General features: G+C 41.6%; 1 protein-coding gene across 2 annotated transcripts in view; it reads left to right on the top strand.

Annotated features, from left to right (window-relative positions):
- The window catches only part of CCDC85A (coiled-coil domain containing 85A), a 357,640-nt gene extending 341,117 nt beyond the window's left edge, over positions 1 to 16,523 (top strand). Inside the window, exons 3-4 of one of the 2 annotated variants that reach the window (XM_048518170.1) lie at positions 15,402 to 15,487; positions 16,388 to 16,519. In XM_048518170.1, the coding sequence (XP_048374127.1) occupies positions 15,402 to 15,442 (41 nt within the window). In that variant the 3' untranslated portion in view covers positions 15,443 to 15,487; positions 16,388 to 16,519. Of the gene's footprint in view, positions 1 to 15,401 lie in introns of both variants that reach the window. The other variant, XM_048518160.1, reaches the window with a different exon arrangement.
- Positions 16,524 to 20,046: the final 3,523 nt, after the last annotated feature.

Genomic DNA, 20,046 nt, shown 5'->3' with positions numbered 1-20,046 from the left:
TTCATAAACACTGTTAACTATTTACAAACAGTAGGATGAGTTTTTGTCACAGGATAAAACATTAAAAGGCAAATAATCACCACCCCTAGCCTTGTGGTCTACGTAGCCATACAAATAACTTGTTCAGCATACAGTTTTCATTTCTTCCTCAGATTAAGTGCTCAAAACTTCTTTGTAAACAACATTCTTTTTTTCTCTCTGGTTGAAGGATGACCAAGCTGTCAGGTGAACTAACTCTGGAGCACACCACATACAACTGACCATGGGAGAAGCAGTCACGCCTTAGATCCACACCAGTGACTTTCAAACTCTGCCCTTGTGCTTTATTGATAGTAACGGCGTAACACACTTTTACGGGAAATTGCAGTCATTTAAATTGGAAGTGGTAGTCTGATGGGATTAGAGGAATTCGGGGAATGAATACGGTTTCTCCTTGACAGACGCCTGTGACAATTGTGGCCTTGATCATGTGTTTGTACAGAGCCTTCACCTGAAGTCTGGTGCCGTTGCACAATTTAGGAGGGTTTAGATTGCTCAACTACGTGATTAGAGCACCAACAGCTGCTGGGGTCCCGCTATGAGGCTTCCTATCCTGTGGTAGACCTGTCCCTGCACTTTGAATGTTGGCATGAAATTGTTCTCTTTCACCTCTTGGGCTCCAAAAGACATCATTTGGAAGCATCCATTGTATTTCCGGGAAGCAGAAGGAAAGTGTTCTGCCATTGGATGCTGATGAGTGAGAAGGCTGTGAAGAGGTTCAGGTTAGGGTTGAATGGCAGGGAGCTGAATTTTACCGCCACTGCAGCACATTCCTGGGGGCTCATCCCACCACTTCTGAGCATGACACCAAGCACAGGGCGATCGAAGTCCAAGATCAATCACCTTGTCTCCACAGTAATCAATGTGAGATCCATATTAAAAACCCAACAAATATTTTTAGCCCAAGGTGATAATTTGATTTGTAATCTTTTTTATTGTATTTGGTCTGGTTGACATGAGGGTTGTTAGAGGAATATTTTTTCACAGCCTGTCTGTGAACTTCGGGGTGACATTCAGCATACCTCATCACAGCCTCTCTATTAACTTCGGGGTGACATTCAACATACCTCATCACAGCCTGTTTGTGAACTTCGGGGTGACATTCAGCATACTTTTTCACAGCCTCTTCATGAACGTCTGGGTTGTTTTTCGCATATTTTGCAGCAGCTTCCTGTAGTCTTTTTCTAACTGATTCTGTAAATCGCTTCTGTGTTTAATTCCTCTCTTCCCTTTAGCTGTTTCAACAGAAGGAACAGGTTTGTATGCAGTGAGGAGGTCGGTGGTAGAATCCAGTTGGGCCACCATTGGTTCAATTGTGCTTGTTTGGTGGGAATTATCAGAACGTGTCGATTCGACCCATGGAAGTAGAGCGTCAAAGTGCCCTTCATTAAAATCTCCTGTGAAACAAATCATTTTAACTCCCCGTACTGCATCCTTTAGCTTGGCAAGCAGGTTTTTAACTGTCACCTTTAGAATGTTTGCGCAGATGGCCAGAGTTCAACAGTAACGCAGATGGCCAGAGTTCAATAGTAAATGTGTAATAACTCGAGTAAAACTGAATATTTTGAAAAATCCTTTCTTAGTGAGCACCTAAACCACATAATGAACTGGTGTGCCAAATTTCAACTTTGTAGGTTTGGTGGTTTTTGAGTTCTTTTGATGAGTCAGTCAGTGAGTCAGTCAGTGGTATTTTGCATTTATAGATATAGATTGAAGACGTGCATTGTAGAGTGGGGTGCATCCATTTTTTTTAGGTCTCATGAGTATAACCAGAACGATTAAATTGCTTCCAAGGCCAACTTCTCCATATTTGATGTTGGTTATACTTAATAAGAAAAAGGATGAGAATGAGATTTGGGAGGGCAGAGAAGCATGAACTAAGTTTAACTCTTTGGAGAATGGAAGTTGCTGAGATCCACTGCATAGGCAGTCCTATGTATCAATACATATTTCAGAGATGGCTGTTAGCTACTTCAGCACTACATTTGATGTTGTGCTGAGGTATGGCTCTTCTTGCCACAAGTGTGAATTCTGATCTATAAAAAACACCTTGAGTTGTGACTTTTGCTTTCTACCTGATCCTTGTGTGACAGCCATTCTTCTCTTGCATGAGTTGGTGGCCAGATGTCTCCTCCATTTGTTTGTTACCTTTTCTGTTTGTTATTCCAGATATTCTGAAAAACAATGACTTTGGCTATGGTGCCAGTCACATTGCATCTGGAACTGACAAGGCAGTATGCCTTTTTCATGAATCTTTGATTGGGAACAATGGTGCTTGGTGTCACTTGAAGATGATTTGTCAAGCTGACAGCCTTAGAACACTGTCCTCTTGTCCCTTTGACAGCAGTGGCTGACTCTTTGTACCTGTCTGATGTACTGCTGCTAGCAAGCATCTAGTGATGGATGAACATAGGCTGCCAAATAGGTTGATCTCTTCACCCTGGCAAGGTAGTTCTGACCCCAGGAGGTTAGAATGGTGCACTGCTATGCTCAGATGGGACAAGGTAGGAGAAAATTACCTGCTGGAGGCTGGAAGGTTGACTGTGCTCCTTTGATTGTCTTCACATAGTCTGTGTACTCTAGAGTTACTAGCACAATTGCTGAGGTCTGCTAAGAACATCTCACTGATTGGGTCTCTCCATGCATAATAACATTCCAAGTGACTACAGGTAACTTGCAGTGCAAATCTGAGTTATTCCCCTGTAAAGTCCAAACTACACATTACAAATTTGGAGTTGATGCCTTTTGATGAAAAAGGGAGGCAGTGGATGATATATTTCAATTACAGTCCTTGCAGCTACATTCTGATAATCCCCCCCTCATTTTTATTGTTGGCATTCCTGATGGGTTTGTTTCTTTTATGACCTTTTAACTTCATTTGCTGATTGAGCACTATTTTGATATTTTTACACATAACTGACTCCCAAACAGGTTCAGTTTTAATGGTAATTATTTCTATCAAATTTTGCTACTATGGTCACACTGTAACAAAATCCCAAATAAAGAGCCTTCACTTCAAGAAGAAGAAGAGTTGGATTTTTATCCCCTCTTTCTCTCCTGTAAGGAGACTCAAAGGGGCTTACAAACTCCTTTCCCTTCCCCCCTCACAACAAACACTCTGTGAGGTGGGTGGGGCTGAGAGAGCTCTGAAGAACTGTGACTAGCCCAAGGTCACCCAGTTGGCATGTGTTGGAATACACAAGCTCAAGTGGCAGAGTGGGGAATCAAGCCCAGTTCTCCATATTAGAGTGCACCTGCTCTTAACCACTATACCACACTGGCTCTCCAGAACTTTTGATCGCAAGGAAGCAGTATAACTTTGTGCCTATGGCTCAGAATGAAATTCATTGTAAGTCTGCATGCTGCTCCCCCTGGGCAAATCACTGGGAGGGAATATGGGAGGCAGAAATAAGTTTTTCCCTCTCTTCATCTCCCTGTATGAGTTGGGTGGTAGCAACCAGAAGTTTTTACTAGAGACAGCCCTGCCTCCTTCCCTGGCACCTGCTACTACAACAGTGACCCTAGTAACAAGACCTTATGGAATTTGTAGATTATTTTTTTATTTACAAGTGGAGAGCGGCAAGAAACTTATGGAACCAGCTATTCCATTCTCCCACCTTTGCTTCCTTCCCTCTCTCCTTAAATTGCTCATTCTTTTCCCTTCTGCCACCCATTTTCTTACTCTCTCCCCCCATGCATGTCACTCTCTTTCTCCTTTGCTCCCCACCCATCACTCTTTCTAACACCCTCACCCTCACAGTTGCCACCCTCACAGCAGCCGTGATGGTGGCTGCTCCTCTAGAATCACAGTGGATCTCCCAACTACAGAGGCCATTCCCACTTTGGGCTGGCAACTCTAGATTGGGAAATTCTTGAAGATTTGTGGGTGCAGCCTTGGAATAGTAGCAACCTCAACTGGGTATAATGCCACAGACTCCACCCTCCAAAGCATCCATTTTCTCCAGGGCAGCTGGTCTCTGTCATCTGGAGATCAATTGTAATTCTGAAGGTTGGCAATGCCAGTTTTCTCAGATGAATGGCTGCTTTGGAGGGTGGAGTCTATGGCATTATACCTTACTGAGGTTCCTCCCTTCCTCAAACCCCATTCTCTTCAGGGTCCACCCCACTAATTGCCAAGAATTTCCTAATCTGGAGTTGGCAGCCCTATCTTCTTCTCACTTGACAGCCAGTCTATTTTTATCTGCCTCTCTGTCTTAAGTTTTCACCACCACCCCAACCTTGGAAGACTACAGTCTTTCTCCATGTTAGGGACCAAAGCAACTTAAATTAGCCTCCTCTCCTTTTTACCCACACAACAACCCTTTGATGTAGGTTAGGCTGAAAGAAAGTGATGGGTTCATAATCACTCAGTGGGCTTCCACAGCAAGTTCGGGATTCAAACCTGGGTCTCCCAGACCCTAAGTCACTACATCACATTGGTTTTCATAGGGGGGCTGCTGTTGAATAGTAGCAAGCAGCCAGACCTAGATGAGTCACGGAAGTAAAAGGTTTGAAGTCACCCAGAGGTTGCTGCCAGACCCAAGGTTGCCAACCTCCAAATGGGACCTGGAGATCTCCCAGAATTGCAACTGAACTTCAGTTAACAGATATCTGTCTCCCTGTAGAAAATGACTGCCTTTGAAAGTGAACTGTATGGCATTATGCCCTGCTGTGAACTCTTACTTCCCCAAACCCTGCCCTCCTCAGACTTTACCACAAAATCTCCAGGAATTTCCCAACCTGGAACTGGCAGTCCTCCAGGGAGTCTAATCTCAAATGCCAAAATAGGATGAAAGAGTCCTCCCCCCCTTTCCTTTTTATACTGCAGAACCAAGTCTGGAATCTGTGGTTGCCTAGCAGCAGCCATTGAGGTACTTTGTTGTTTAAAGCTACAGATATTCCTTTTTGTCATTTTTGCCTTTTTAAACTCCCCAATGTCCTTTTAAAAGAAGATTTTTGATTTTTCTGCAAACTTGGGACTGGTTTGTGGTTTGTACAAAGATCTGTCTTGCCTGTTCACTGTTTCAGTCAGCTGGTTTAAGTATCCAAAGATTTGTTGACTTTACTATTAGAATACAAGATATCCCATTTTCCCCTTCAGTGGGGGCTGAAGGGGCTTATCATATAATTCTCCACTGTTTCACCACATTCTCTCAACAACAGTTCTGTGAGAGGTGATTAAGCTGCGCTCACCAGGTTGAGCACTTTGGCTGACAACTGCCCACCATCAAACTTTGCTCCCACCTCTGCTGTCACTTGATAGAGCAATGGGAAGGAGAACATAGCATCTTGCAAGGCAGAAAAAACAGATTCTGGCAGAACTGAATGCAACATCATTGCATCATGGGATGCTCTAGGATTCATCTGAAACTCTATGGTTAGACAGCCAGAAGTGACACTGCAGAATACTTTGGGGCTATGTTTCCCTCACTGGTCTCCCTGCTCTATCAAGTGATAGCTGGGGGGGAGGGGAGGCAGAGAGCAAAGTTTGATGGTGGGCCGTTGCCAACTAAAGTGTTCAACCTGGCAAGCCCAGCTTACTCAGCTCTCCCAGGACTGTTGTCAGTTGTAACTCCATGTTAGTCTGAGAGAGTGTGACAGACCCAGAAATGGGCAAGCTCCCATGACAGAGTGGGGGTTCAAATCTGATTGCCCTACATCCTACTCCATGACTCTAACTACTGCAGATACAAATCATGCTGGTTGCCACTTGTGACTGTGAGAGACTTACTTATTTGAACAATGAGATAAACATTACACAGGGCCAGCATTAATGGAGATCTGATAAAGAAGCCCTTAGGGGATAGGGCGGTATATTAAATCGAACGAATGAATGAACGAACAAACAAACAAACAAACAGTGCTGTCACATTTCTATAAATGAATGAATCACTGAATGAATGTAGTAATATCACATTTCCATACATACAGGTTTCTTAACTATTTCCCCAAAAGTACTCTTTTTGGTTAAAGAAAAGAGAAGGCAGTTTCAAACTGGTGCTGTTTCATCCCCCCACACATGTCCAAAGCCAGGAAAATCAATTAAAACATATTTGTAATTTGTTAGTTTTAACCTTTAATGTTAACACATTGTCAAGTAGCACACAAAATAAATAAAGCATTTCCTGTCTCAGTAAAATATCTTGTTTTATTCCTTCATGTGCTTCGTTCGATAGCAAATATTATGTGAATAAAGCTAGCAACCAATCTTTGCCCCCTGCCTCACACTTAATTAAGAAAATAGTTTTATTTTGGTGATTTCTACCCTTCCCTCAACAACAGCCCTATGTAAAATATCAACAGAACATTTCAGCAATAAAATACCAAATGCTACTGTTCTGAATCTGGCTATGCAAGGATAAGGCCATGGTTTCTATAAAATTTTCTGGACAGTACTTGGCAGTTCTTAGTACTTCTGAAAAAAATAAATAACTTTGATTCATAATTAATTTAGACTTTAATCTGAAGGCCAAATGAATTATGAATAAGTCCTACTGGGCTGATGGTCATAGCTCTTGGCATTTTGGGAAATGCAATTTCCATATGATCCAGACTAGAAAACAGGTCCTCCAGGCATCTCATTCTACCACAGAGATGTTAAATTTAACCAGCTGGTCTGGGTCCAAGAACTTGTTGGTTTAGCCAAGTAGGGGCAGGATGGGTGCGTAAAGGTTATCAGTAGAGTCTGATTGCTGGTAAGCTAGTTAAGATTTTTCTGGGCTGTTATCACTTTTATAAAACAACTGGAAAACTCTATATGTTAGAAGTTTCTTAGTAATGAGAGGGATTAAACAGTATAAGTGGTATTATTATTGTAATTATATTGTTATTTTGTAGGCGTGTGTTTTGGGAGCTACAAATTGCAGTCTGGTTGTAGCAACTTGTAATTTGATGGAATTTAATCCTTTTGGTGGACTTCAGGAGAAGTTGGACTTGGCTAACTTCTGCAGTTTTGGAAGCAAGAACCTATTTACCTGGGTTCAGTGAAACTATCTGTTGCAAGTATCTGTTCACTGCTATCTTATTTGCACATTAAACATTTATCTTGTACAGTTGTAATCCCATGTCATTTTACCAAATTCACCATTCAGGGTTGGGCCTGATCAGCAACTGATAGATTCTGGCACATTAATAGATCTTGATATCACTGGCACTAGGTGTGGGCATTTGGCTAAAGCCAAACGAAAAATACCTCATTGGTATTTGGGGAAGGTTCACCCAAAAATAAGATGGCAGTTTCTACAGATCTGAAAAGTAGATCCTGACTCAAAAAAATTCAGCATGATTCAGGCCATTTTGGACCTCCTGCCAATGCTGCACTTGGAGTTGGGAGGCAGAAGGTGCAGAGCTGAACACTGGGCTTTGAGTCTGCTTTATGTAGAGCTGGGAGGTAGCAGGAATTTTTTGAGTTTAGGTCTACTAGACGCAAAAAATTTCAAACAATCTGAAAAGTCAGTACTGTGAATTGGCTTATTTGGTGTGTTTGTGTGTGTGAAATGTTCTGGGACTATTAAACCCAAACCTGTAAAATACTTATAAAAATAGTGTCTACTCCTAACTGGCAAGTGCCAGAGCCTAGAGATTTAGCAGGCTTGTATCTTTTGAATACTCTAGCTGAGTCCCAGAATGATTCTGGAGGGTTCCACAACCCCAAAATTTTGTAATAATAGATTTGAACTTGACATTATTCACCAGCACCACAGTGAACCTGGATAATAATTGCACTAAAGGTTAAATTACCTGTCCTTTTCACCATGGCTTTGTAGAATAATTTACCACATCTATAAATGTGAAGTGAGAAGATTCATGAATCACATGCCCTATTGCTAATTTTTCTTTTTGTGTGATTTGATTATCTTAAAACCATCTCACATCTGTTGACTTTCTGCTTAGAGTTTATGTACTTCTTACTAACATATAACACCTCAGCTGAGTTTATACTTTTGTTTTTTATCAGTGTGCACATGCACTCTGGTAGAAAGGAAAATATGTTAATGCACTGAAAGCTGGAACACCCCGTGCACATGCAGTACTCTCTATAAAATTCAGAAATAAAACATGAAATAACAGAGATTTTCTAATATGTCAATTCCATTTCAGAAATAAACCCAGGAAATTTGGAGTAGCTGAATTGGGCAAGAAATTCAAGTTTTGGAAGAATTCAGAAGCATCCCCTATAGGCTGCACAGAAGCTCAGGGGTGGCGTGGGAGTTTATGTGCAATTGTCCTTCCCCCTCCCACATGGGAAGAAGGGAGAGAGAGAGACAGGCTGAAGAGGTGGTTTCAGTATGTGAAAGCAAATTGCTCAGAGGAGCCAGGTGCATCCAGGTGGAACCTCTTTGGACCCTTGAATCACATGGTCCTTGTTGAATGGCTGGATGCTCTTCTATGTGGGTTCTGCTTCCAGCATGCCAGGTCTACTGATACTTTATGGAAGGATTTGAAATGGCTAAAGATTGCCCCCATGCTAACTTCTCTCCAGGATTTGTCTTCTTCCCTTCTTCTAAGCATAGCAAGGCATCCTCTATAACTGGCTCTGTCTGCTATCCATGCCTTGCTCAGCATTACTACCATTTTACAATAGCTTTGCACATCCTTGCTATGATATATCTGATTGTTTGTACTAGAGGAGCATTCTGGGTTAGCAGCTGGCTATAAATTGTGCTATAGTACAACTCTTTTCAGCATATGTGCTTTCCTAGCACAGCAACCCATAGGATCTGACTGTAAGAAGGGCTAATATAATTACTATAACAGGAATGTTCTATAATTATAGGATTGCTTTTAATTTCCCAGCTAATTGATGTGGTCTGTTGAATATATTTCTTTGGTGGATTGCTTCATTAACCTAATGCAATCATGTTAAACAGAACCCCCATGTAATTCTGTTAGGAAGGCTCTTACATCATTCCTTTGAGTTAGTTGTAAAATAGAATTGTTTCTTGAAGAATCTTAGCTGGTCATTTCCATTAAAAAACTCCTCTTGTAACTCCAGCTTTGGAAGCAATTAAGCCAACATGATCATTATTGAAGAATCATTAACATTTCTGCTGGTAGATTTCTAGAGTGCTCCCATTGTCTACCCTTTGAGCAGATGCCTCAGTAAGTGGGAATTTTGAGAAATTGAAAAAAGCAGTTGGTAGAAAGCAGAACTATACTAAAATAGGTACTCTGTAGGACAGTGGTTCTCAGCTGGGGGTTGCAACCCCTTTGGGGGGTTGAACGACCCTTTCACAGGGGTCGCCTAAGACCATCAGAAAACAGTCTTTATCAGAGGTGGGATCCAGCAGGTTCTCACAGGTTCCCGAGAGTAGGTTACTAATGATTTGTGTGTGCCGAGAGGGGGTTACTAATTGGTGATTTTGCCAAGTGATTGTTGCCTTAGTTACGCCCCTCCTCTCAGCAGTAGCGTGCAGAACTTGAAGCAGTCTAGCAGGAGGTGCACCAGCGTGCGTGGCAGCCTGCACCTGCGTGCATTCGTTTTCCACCCAAGGACTGGCGCAGCGGCTGCGTCCTTGCCACAGCCCCTCCCAGGAATGCCCTGCCCCAGGAATGCCCAGCCACGCCCCCATCATGCCCCGCCCAGCCCCATTGGCGCTATGCCACAGTTTGAATCTCATCACCATGGGAACCTGTTACTAAAATTTTTGGATCCCACCACTGGTCTTTATATATTTTATATATACCAATTTTATGGTTGGGGGTCACCACAATGTGAGGAACTGTATTAAAGGGTCGCGGCACTAGGACGGTTGAGAACCACTGCTCTAGGACTTCAATTTCACCGCTTTTGCTGCGGATCACAAAAAAGACCTCCCTTTTCCATACTATTTCAAAGTGACCCTGTAAATAGGAGGAAAGTGACTGTCTTCCTTATGTCAGCAAAGAACTTAGGGATCGTCCAGGGCTTGTTGCTATTGTATATCCTTGACTGAAGAATTGTATACGCCACCTATCTGGCATGATCATTTTCTTCCACAGAGCACACAGTTTCAGGAGCACATGAAATGGTGAGTGTTATCAAACATGCTGAGGTCTGCCCCTTTTAGAGTGATGAATTAGCAAAGGGCAGACCATGCTGTAACAAGAGGTCAGGTAAGCTTGAGATCTTTGTTGCCAACTTTTACAATGATGGGCCTCCACAATGAAGTAAAAGTTTAACAATTTTATTAAGAAAAGTAAAATAATAAAAGTACACACACACAAATCACAGTTGCAGAGATTCCACACAAGCCTAGTATTTATATAGAGTTGAGTAGATAAGTTTGGGAAAGCAAAGGGTTTGGGGGAATAAGGTGATAATTATTAGATCTAGAAGTGGAATGGTCTGTCAAATCAGAGTTCACTGGCCTCCACTGAGTTCTGGTAGAAAAAGAAAGGCAGCACACTAGGGATACTGTTGGCTAGACAAATCAACTCTGGTGCTCAATGGGATGACAGATGTCACAGCTAGATCACCCTCACACCAGATCCTAACAACTGTTTCATTTTTTTTCCCATTAGAATGAAGGCCTTTCTCTGATGTGACTTCATGATGTCATCTATAGAACAAAGCCAAATATGATTGGTCACGTAGTCTTTCAAACCAAATCAACACGAGGGTAATGGTTCCTGACTAATTATGGCAAAAACAAAAATGGTAACAGCAGGTAGCTTGAGAGTGGGGCAGAGGAGAATAGAGTTGCCAACTCTGGGTTATATAATTCCTGGAGATTTGGGGATGGAGCCTACAGAAAGCAGAGTTTGGAAATAGGAGGGGCCTTATGAAATATAGTGCCATAGACTCCATCCTCCAAAGCAGCCATTTCCTCCAGGGAAAATGATGCTTGCAGTAGGGGATCAGTTGAAATTCTGAGAGACCTCTAGGCCTTACCTGGAGGTTGGCAGCTATAGAATATGCTTTCTGTTTTTCCTGCAGCCAGAACTCTGCTTTCTCCTGCAGCCAGAACTCTGAATAAACAGTAAGAAAGGCTGAACAAGTGAGTGAAAGCTTTTGTGACTATCTTCACCCAAAGTCCCCCTTTTAGGTTGAAAATACTACATTTTGGAATGTTTCACTTAGGCTTGTAGAAAAGGGTTTTCCTCATTGCTGCTGTCTTGAAGGGCTTCCCAGGTAACTGACACTGAAGTGGAATGGTCTGTCCAATTAGAGTTCAGTGGCCCGCACTGAGTTCTGGTAGAAAAAGAAAAGCAGCACATTGGAAATATGCTGCCACAAGAGGTGGTGATGGTCTAATCTGGATAGCTTTAAAAGGGGGCTTTGACAGATTTATGGAGAAGTTGATGTATGACTTCCAATCTTGATCATCCTTTATCTGAGACTGCAAATGCCTTAGCAGACCAGGTGCTCAGGAGCAGCAGCAACAGAAGGCCATTGCTTTCACATCCTGCATGTGAGCTCCCAAAGGTACCTGGTGGGCCACTGCAAGTAGCAGAGTGCTGGACTAGATCAGGGGTCTGCAAAGCTGCTGCTCTCCAGATGTTCATGGACTACAATTCCCATCAGCCCCTGCCAGCATGGCCAATTGGTTGCAGACCCCTGGACTAGATGGACTCTGGTCTGATCTAGCAGGCTGTGTCTTATGTTCTTATGTTCTTACTACACATCTTTGTTATAGTAACTTCTTCTTCCTTATAAACTAGTAGCTGCAGTGCAAAGATATTCTATCTTCTCATATGCTCAGCATATTTTTTTTCACAAAACCTGGGTGCATCACTATAATTCTTCCTTGCCTGCCTTTTCCCTCTTTTAAGAAAAGAAATTTGGTTAAGCTCCTTGTGGATCACCAAACGAGTTTGAGAGCATTTGGGCAAGCCACAAGTACAGCAGGCTTTGCCTTTGTGTGCTCTTTGGGAATTTATCTATTTTTAATTAACATTACATCTGACCCTCTTGTCTCTTATTAAATGGAAATCAGATGAAAGTTTTCAGGCCACTGTGACCAAGCACACATACAAAATACCCCGAGAGAAAAGCTGCTTTGACCAGAAGAGCACACTGCTGTTCTGAGTTGGTTTCATTCTCCCTTTCCTTGACATTGCTGATGGCAACACAAAAATCCTGTGTGAGGAAGAGACGGAGTAAACAATAACAGCAGCTGTTTTGAAGCACGCACAAGTCAGGGGCTGTGTTTTTGAATGCTTCCCTGTGCTTTATAAAAAATTCCTACTTGTACGGAATTAGTCCAGACCTTCCAACATTTTACATATTAAAATGGATCTAATAAACCTGCACATTTTCAAGGATCTGTGCACAGCAGGTCATGATCAATACATCCCTAGTACAGAGTGATGAGCAGGGATGCTTCTCTGTTGGGTCACCAGAGATAATTTTTAACACAAGATACAAGTGATTGAACTCACACAAAGCATGTGGTCTACTCTAAGCTATGACTCTAGTCTTCTCTTGCTTTCTGCCTAACTTCCAGTAAAAATGCCAAATACGTAGGCAAGTCCAGGCCTCTTATCTTTCCACTTCCAGTGAGCCTTTCAATTACTACAGCTATGTGCTTTAAAAAGTCAGAAAGAAGTGGGAAATATCTAGAGACTTATGAATGCTTTTGAAAGGAATGATGGCAACTGTCAACACCATTCTCTTATAGAAAGGTTTATTTTCATTGCCTGTCATGATAACTGGATCACTGTCTTTTTTTCTCACAACAATATGCCCTGAAGACTCCACTTAAACTCCATTAAGAATTATGAAAATCCAACATTCGCTTGAGTTCACGTAAAAGGTTGAAAGCCAAATAATTAAATCAAACATAAAAGCTAGTCACTATCCTTCACCTAAGTGGCTGAGCCTTTCAGTTGCAAATGCAGTCAAAATGTATGATCACAGTATTTGAACTGCCAAGGCACAACAATGCATATTTAAAGCATGTCAGAGACAAAGAGCACAAGAACCCCGATCCATCTGTAATCTCAGGAATCTTATTATATGTATATGTGGTGCCCTGCATGCCAGGATTTATCCCAAAGTTCACAGGCCAAAAGGACAATAACTGGGACAACAACATTCTGTATAAGCTCAGAGTGTAAAATATACCTTTGACCAGTGGTGGGATCCAAAAATTTTAATAACAGGTTCCAATGGTGGTGGGATTCAAACAGTGGCGCCGCCACACACACGCACCTCCAGTCCCTATTGGGCAGGGAGGTTGCTTTAGTAACCCCTTCTCGGCACTCTGAAAAAATTAGAGAAGTGGTGAGAACTGGTTGGATCCTACCTCTGCCTTTGACTCTCTGTCAGGGGGGAATAGAAGGAATGAGGATGGCTCACCTGCCTTGCACAAAGCTCATCAGTGCTATAGAAATGTAAATGATCCAAGCCAGGAGGAGGATAATAATAAGGAACCGGTGTCCTGTCTGAAAATCATTGTCGCAATAGAGCTTCAGGAGGACAAGAAATGGAGTGGACTCAACAATAAGCAGGAAAAGAGTATCTGCAAATGTGGGGACCAAGGGAGGGAGTAAAATCCCTGAGCTCAAGGAAGAAGAAAAGTCTCCATTTTACATCAAGCCATCTTATACCTGTCTGTATCTTAATTCCCAAGAAGAAGCCATGAGCACATGGTATTAACTCAGTTACTGCTAGGTATTGAACCTGATTGATGACTTGCTTTCTAATTGCTTCCAACTGCAAGAATTATACAGTCTCTCTCTCTCTCTCTCTCTCTCTCTCTCTCTCTCTCTCTCTTTACACACACACACACACACACACACACACACACACACACACACACACACACACACACACACACACACACACACACACACACACACCCCCCCTTGCTGGGGATATTTAAGATGCAAGAACAGAAAACTATATTTATATGTAGATATTTATGCAATCACTTTTTCTTTAGCACTTTCTCAGTTCTTTGTGTGCACTTCTTAAACACATTAGGTTTTTAGTGTCTTCTTATTAAACTGCTTGACATTTTCAATGTGGCTAAACTGATCTCTATGACCCATGTTAAAGCCCCTGTTCTGGTCACATCTCCCAGATGGGGGAGAAAGGGGGGAAAGGGCAGCAGTGAACAACTAAACCTGTTATTCCCCTCAATAGCAAGACAAAACATGGAGCTGAGCCTTCAATGGAAAAGTAGAAGACGGTGCTGTGTTCAGGAGACCTGGGATGGCTGACTAATTTTCTCACTCCTACATGGGAAGAAATGGGAGTGTGAGAGACCTGTTCCTCCACAGTATCTGAAGTTTTATTGAGCCTATTCAGATGTGGATGGATAAGTATATTAATATGGCTGAGGATGGATGGGTAGGCAGCAAAGTATAGTCTGATCTCATCAGATTTTGGAAGCTATGCAGGATAAGTACTTGGATGAGAGACTACCAAAAAGACTTTGCAGAGGCAGGCAATGGCAAAACATCTCTGGTTAATCACTTGTCTTGAAAGCCCCTTGCTGGGGTTACCATTAACCGGCTGTGACTTGAGAGCACTTTACATACTCACGGTTGAGGATATGAACACATGGGTATATCTGTACTGCTGTGTGTACAAGTGAGTGCTGAGCTGAAAGCCAAGAAAGGCTAAGATTGCTTTTAGTGATTTTCCAGAGATTCTGCTGAGGATAAGACATTTTTCAGTTCTAAGAGGGATCCATGATTGTCTAGGATTGCCCATGTGTCCAGTATAAGAAGCACTGCCTTCAATTGAATGGATTAAATTGCTCTTAATGATGGCTGTCAACATTTAGTTAAATCTGAGATTTCTGGAAGACATAGTGTCTTGTTTAGTTTGAGCTTGTTGGTCCTGAGTGCAGTCACTGAAAGAGGCATATAGCCAGCTAAAGACTGAGCCTCTAGCGTCCTCAGTCATTTGGAGGACCTTTAATTCGACAGGTGGGCTAGTTTGTGTTTATTTTGACCCATTAGCTCTGGTAACTATTCAGGATCAGTGAACGTAAGTGTGCTATTTTGGCAAAATAAACAGCCCTCTTCACTCCTCCCTTTCCACCCTTAAAATTTCTTACTTTCATTTTCTCCTGTTTAAGTCTCCCTTTTGGATCAGCACTAAGGTTTTTTTTTAAGTACTGAAGGATTTTTTTAAAAGAAAAGACATTTTCCTATGAAAGAAGACAGAGAAGCCTTTTTTGTATGTTGATTGTGAGTTGTTTGAATGGCACAAACTGGATTTTAAGACTTCCAGACTTAAAAGCATTCAAGATGACTGGACTGCAATAAACTAGTTGATTTACTTTCTTGATAAGAGGTGTGGGACTCTTTTTGGCTGTGAGGGATAGTGATTAGAGAGTTTTGGGTGTGATTTGTGGATACTTGAGAGACCTGAGAGATCCTTTTGCCAAAATCTTCGATTCAGGGGGTTTTTTTTTGTCTCTTAGGTTGGAGGTATTTTCCTTTTGCCTGGACTGGACAGCTATGAGGCTCTACATCTCCAAGTGGATTACAAAATCTTGGAAAATACAAGGTCTGTGGACTTAAATACATTACAGATTGGCAAGTACCTAATTGGAGCAATAAAGGAGAAGGGTGGTGATGAAAGGATTTTGGAGTGATTTACAAGCATTTGGAACATCCTTCTGTAAAAGCAAAAGATCACTGGAGGTATGAGTTAAACTTTGGCTGACATTTGTTTAAAGATTTTCAGATGGGGTAGCTTAATAACTTGTAGTAAGACTGTTCTTACCGGATCATGGGAACAGAAACAGTCTTATCTCAAATCTCACTTTCTTAAAATACACAATCCTAAAATACGACAATCCTAAAATGTTAGATGTGCATTACAAAGAAACATTCTGTGTTGATGCTGTTTTGTGGATTTGAGAAAGAATTCTAATTCTAATCTTTCTTTTTAACTTTAAAATGTCCATAAGCTCAGCAGAGATGATCAAACAACTTTTATTAATCTTTCGAAAGATAAGTCAATCAGAGACTAATATGAAAGAAGATCTTAAAAGTTTTAAAAGAGGAGTTTAAACTATCAGAATTTAATGCATGAAAATACTTTTTTTAAAATTAAAGAATTTCAACCAGGAGCTTGCTTTGACTATGACTATAATTAAAGATTCAGAAACAAGTGAAGTAGATCTTGAAAATGAATTTGTTGACAGTCCACAAAAATATATTCCAGTTAATGATCTTCTTGATATTGAGCAGACCTACAGAGAACCTTTAGTAGAAAGGAAGATTAATACACTGAACATACTTCTGAAGAAAAGTGAGCCTAACTTTTTATGACAAATTTCCTTGAAAGAAGTAGCAGAACATAATTGGAAAATTTTACTTGCTTTAGAAATGCTCCTATCTACAGGGAAAATAATTATAAAAACTGCAAATCAAACAAAACAATTGGCATTATGTCTTACAGATGAAGATCTTTTTTGAAGACTCCAGAATTGACTTTTGAGAAAAGCCACTAATAAATATATGTTTATGTTTTATTAAAATAATTTTAATGCATAAGAGCATAAATAAATGTATATCTTTTCAACAACTATGTTACTATGAAGGGATTGCCAAATTTATGTATCTTCTCCTTTGTTTTTACTACTTTGAATTGTAATTAGTATTTTTGAAGTTCAACTAGTTCTTAATATAGAGCCGTTTTTCTCTTTTCTTCTCTCTTTTTCTGTATTATGTATCAATTCTATGCAAACATAATAAAATATATCTTTAAAAACATTTGGTTAAATCTCATTGAAATCATGACTAACAGGGAAATAGTGCCAACAGTTGCTAAATGCCACCAAAAAAATAAAAATAAAAACAGAGATATCATTAAGGCTTTCATTCACTACATTTGAAGTATGCAGGTCCAAGACTGTGAATAGCTTTGAAGGTCAAGACCAACACTTTAAACATGACCTGGAACTCGATCGGCAGCCAGTGCAGATGGTATAGGACCAGAGTAATCCGGTCCCTTCTCGATGCTCCCGTAAGGAGCCTGGCTGCCACGTTCTATACGAGTTTCAATTTCCGGATCATGGCCAAAGGCTAGCCCGCATAAAGTGAGTTACAGTAGTCTAGCCTGGAGGTGACCGTTGCATGAATCACAATAGCTAGATCAGGGTGGGAGAGATACGGGGCCAGTTGCTGTGCCTGTCGCAGATTATCCTGCCATGTCTCCTTAGTGGTATGTGGCATCCTCCTTCCAGTGGTGGCTCCCTTTCTCTTTCGAACTACTATCTGCCTTTTGTCTTTTAGTCTCATTTTCCAGGTGAAAGTAAATCTGCTCGCTAGACACCCACTGGCTTTTGCACTTTAAAGCGCTGAAAAGTGTCGGTTGTTTTGAGTGAAGGTTGTGCATTCCTCCTTGAGATTGGAAGAGGCACCACTCCTCCATGGGAACTAGTGCTGAGGGGGTGTTGTTGGGTGATGTAGAGGGGCAGGGAGTGGGGTATAATGGAGAATGCTTTGGCGCCTAGCTTTAGTTCTGGCAATAGAAGTCTAAATGCTTTCTCCTGATGCTCTTTTCCATAAAAGAAATCATCCGAACGTGAACTCTCATTATTGAACAGTCCAGGGGCATGACAATTGGTGCCATGTTGAAATGATCACCCTTGAAAGAAACCGGAAGCTCTTTCATTAGGGCACAGACAGTTTTTCTCAGCAGTTTTCATTTGTCACAGCATTTGTAAAGCTTGGAATCATAACACATTGTGACTGGGGCATAGATTCAAGCTAGGATTCAGGCAGCAACCGGAATACGAAATGAAGTTTGCACGTTGCTTTCAAGGGTATTTCAATAAACCAATCACTCTGATCACATATGACATGAGAGGCCTGGGAGCCCAATAATGTTCTGCATTTGGTAAACATTTCAGATTCAAAGAGGAGGCTGAGGATGAAAAATCATGTCAAATCCACTTCAGATCAGAATAGCTCCATTTGCCTTCTTTATTTAATTTTTCATTGATTTTATGGTTTGTTGTTTCCACACCGGTTTCAGCATGTAATCTGAAGTTTTATGTTTTCTACTTCCCTATGTTAAAGAAGTCACGAGGCACTGTGAATGCACTACAATGTACACTTTAATTTTTAAAATGGGCATCAAGTAATTCTCATGTTACATTCAACACACATGCAACTGAACATCTGATTGAAACTGCACATTTATCCAAGTATTGGTCCTCAGTTTCATTTGGAAAGGGAATGTGCATTGGCTCTTTCTTTCAAACAGATGTGCACATGTCCATACAGGAAGTACTTATTGTACTAAACAGGAGGAGACTTTCTGATATATGAGTAGGTTTGTTCATACAAATATGTATATATTCTGAACAGTGATTTACTGTCATGGGCTGGCCACAAAGGAGGCACAAGGCAAGGTGTATTGAACACTCACAGCTTTTCTTTATATGAGATAGGCAAAGAAACTCACAGAAGCTCACGGCTCCATTGGTGCAGCTGGGTCCACTCAAACTAAGTCCACAAGCCTCAGTGCAGCAAAGTCCATACAGAGCAAGTCCACAAGTTCAGCAAAGGTCATACAAGGAAGTCCACAAGGAATCAGTTCAGCAAAGTCCATAAACAGAGTTATAATCCAGAAGTTAGGTCTAACACACAGTTCAGAACAGGGCAGCCATCAACATGAGCTGCTGTTGTTTGCAAAGGCATGAAGCAGCAACCAGCCCTTTTTATCCATGTGGGGACTAATTGCCATGCTTCAGAGGGGAGCCAAGTCTGTGAGGCACTCACATTTTGTGAGCAACCAGTCCTGACTGGAGATCACTTGGTCACGCTCTGTCAGGTCCCACTGCAGCCGTTGCCAATGCTGCTCTAGCAGGGTAGGACTGCAAGCTGGGGGGGTGGGCTGGAGATGAGCTCTGGGACTGTTCTGGGGGTGCTTGCTGGGCTGGCCCTGGTTCTGTAAGGCCATCAGAGGCTGGTGTGGTCACAGCTGGTTCCTCATCCTCCAATGAGAGTCACTGCTGCCAGGTCTGGAGTCACAACCCGGAGGTCTCACCTGCCAGGTTGGACTCAAAGACTGGCATGACAGAGGCCATCCCATCCTCACTGTATCCCAGACACGAAGCAGGGGGAACAGACCCTGACATTTACTTTTCTAATGAATCCACAGAGGTTCTGAGAAGGGAGCCATTCAAGACCATCCTAGACGTTTAGAACCCTCAACCAAAAAGTCCTCCTCCATCTATGATACATGTCTATGAAGAAATTTATTACATTGCTGGTGTTGGTAATTTATACCAGAACATATTCACCTGTTGGATTCCTCACTACATCTTATGAAGATATTTCTTGAGTCCTCCTCCACAATAAAAGAAAGAAACATTCAATTGCTTCAAGAAAAAAGTTGATTACTTTATGAGTGGAGCTGGACAACAAAACTATACATTACACTCATCTGTTGGTTTTCTGACTGTATTTTATAATTTTCAAATATGTTTCTATACATTTATTTGGTTAGCTGATTAGCTGATAGTCACTTCATTAAGTTGTATAATCAGAAACTGTTTAGGTTGATCATATTAAGTTGAATTGGAACACATATCCATACTGTTGAGGATTGTTGTTATATTTGTTTCAACATTTAATACATGTTCATTTAAAATTTCATGTTTTTCTCTTCGTGTCAATTATGCACGTTTCGATCAATACATTGTTCTTTTACATTTAGTTGAACCCGCTGCTCAATGCAGGATCAATCTAGAACAGCATTTCCCAAATGGTAGGTCATGACCTAGCACCGGGTCACAAAAGCAAAATGCTGGGTCACCTAATGTCTGGAGCTGCTAAGAACATGGAGAAAGTTAAGATGGTAGAAACCACTGGTTGTGTCATAGGTTTTCTGAAAAGAGCAGCATGGCTTCTGGATCCTCAAGCAGCCTCAGTTGCCTTGGCAATGAAGCAGTAGTGTAGGGCCAATGGCATGGAGGGGGTGTGATGCCCCGACCGCTGCCACTGTGCAGCATGATAGGGGTGTGACAGGGGTGGGCGGAGCTGCAGCAGGGGCGCAGGGCACACGTGTGCCCCAGGCACAGTTCTCCCTCGCTCCACCCCTGCAAT

Source organism: Sphaerodactylus townsendi, linkage group LG01 (genome assembly GCF_021028975.2).
Source record: "Sphaerodactylus townsendi isolate TG3544 linkage group LG01, MPM_Stown_v2.3, whole genome shotgun sequence".
In the NCBI taxonomy this organism is placed as follows: Eukaryota; Metazoa; Chordata; class Lepidosauria; order Squamata; family Sphaerodactylidae; genus Sphaerodactylus; species Sphaerodactylus townsendi.
Note: the sequence above shows the minus strand (reverse complement) of the source record. Positions and strands in the feature narration are given on the sequence as shown.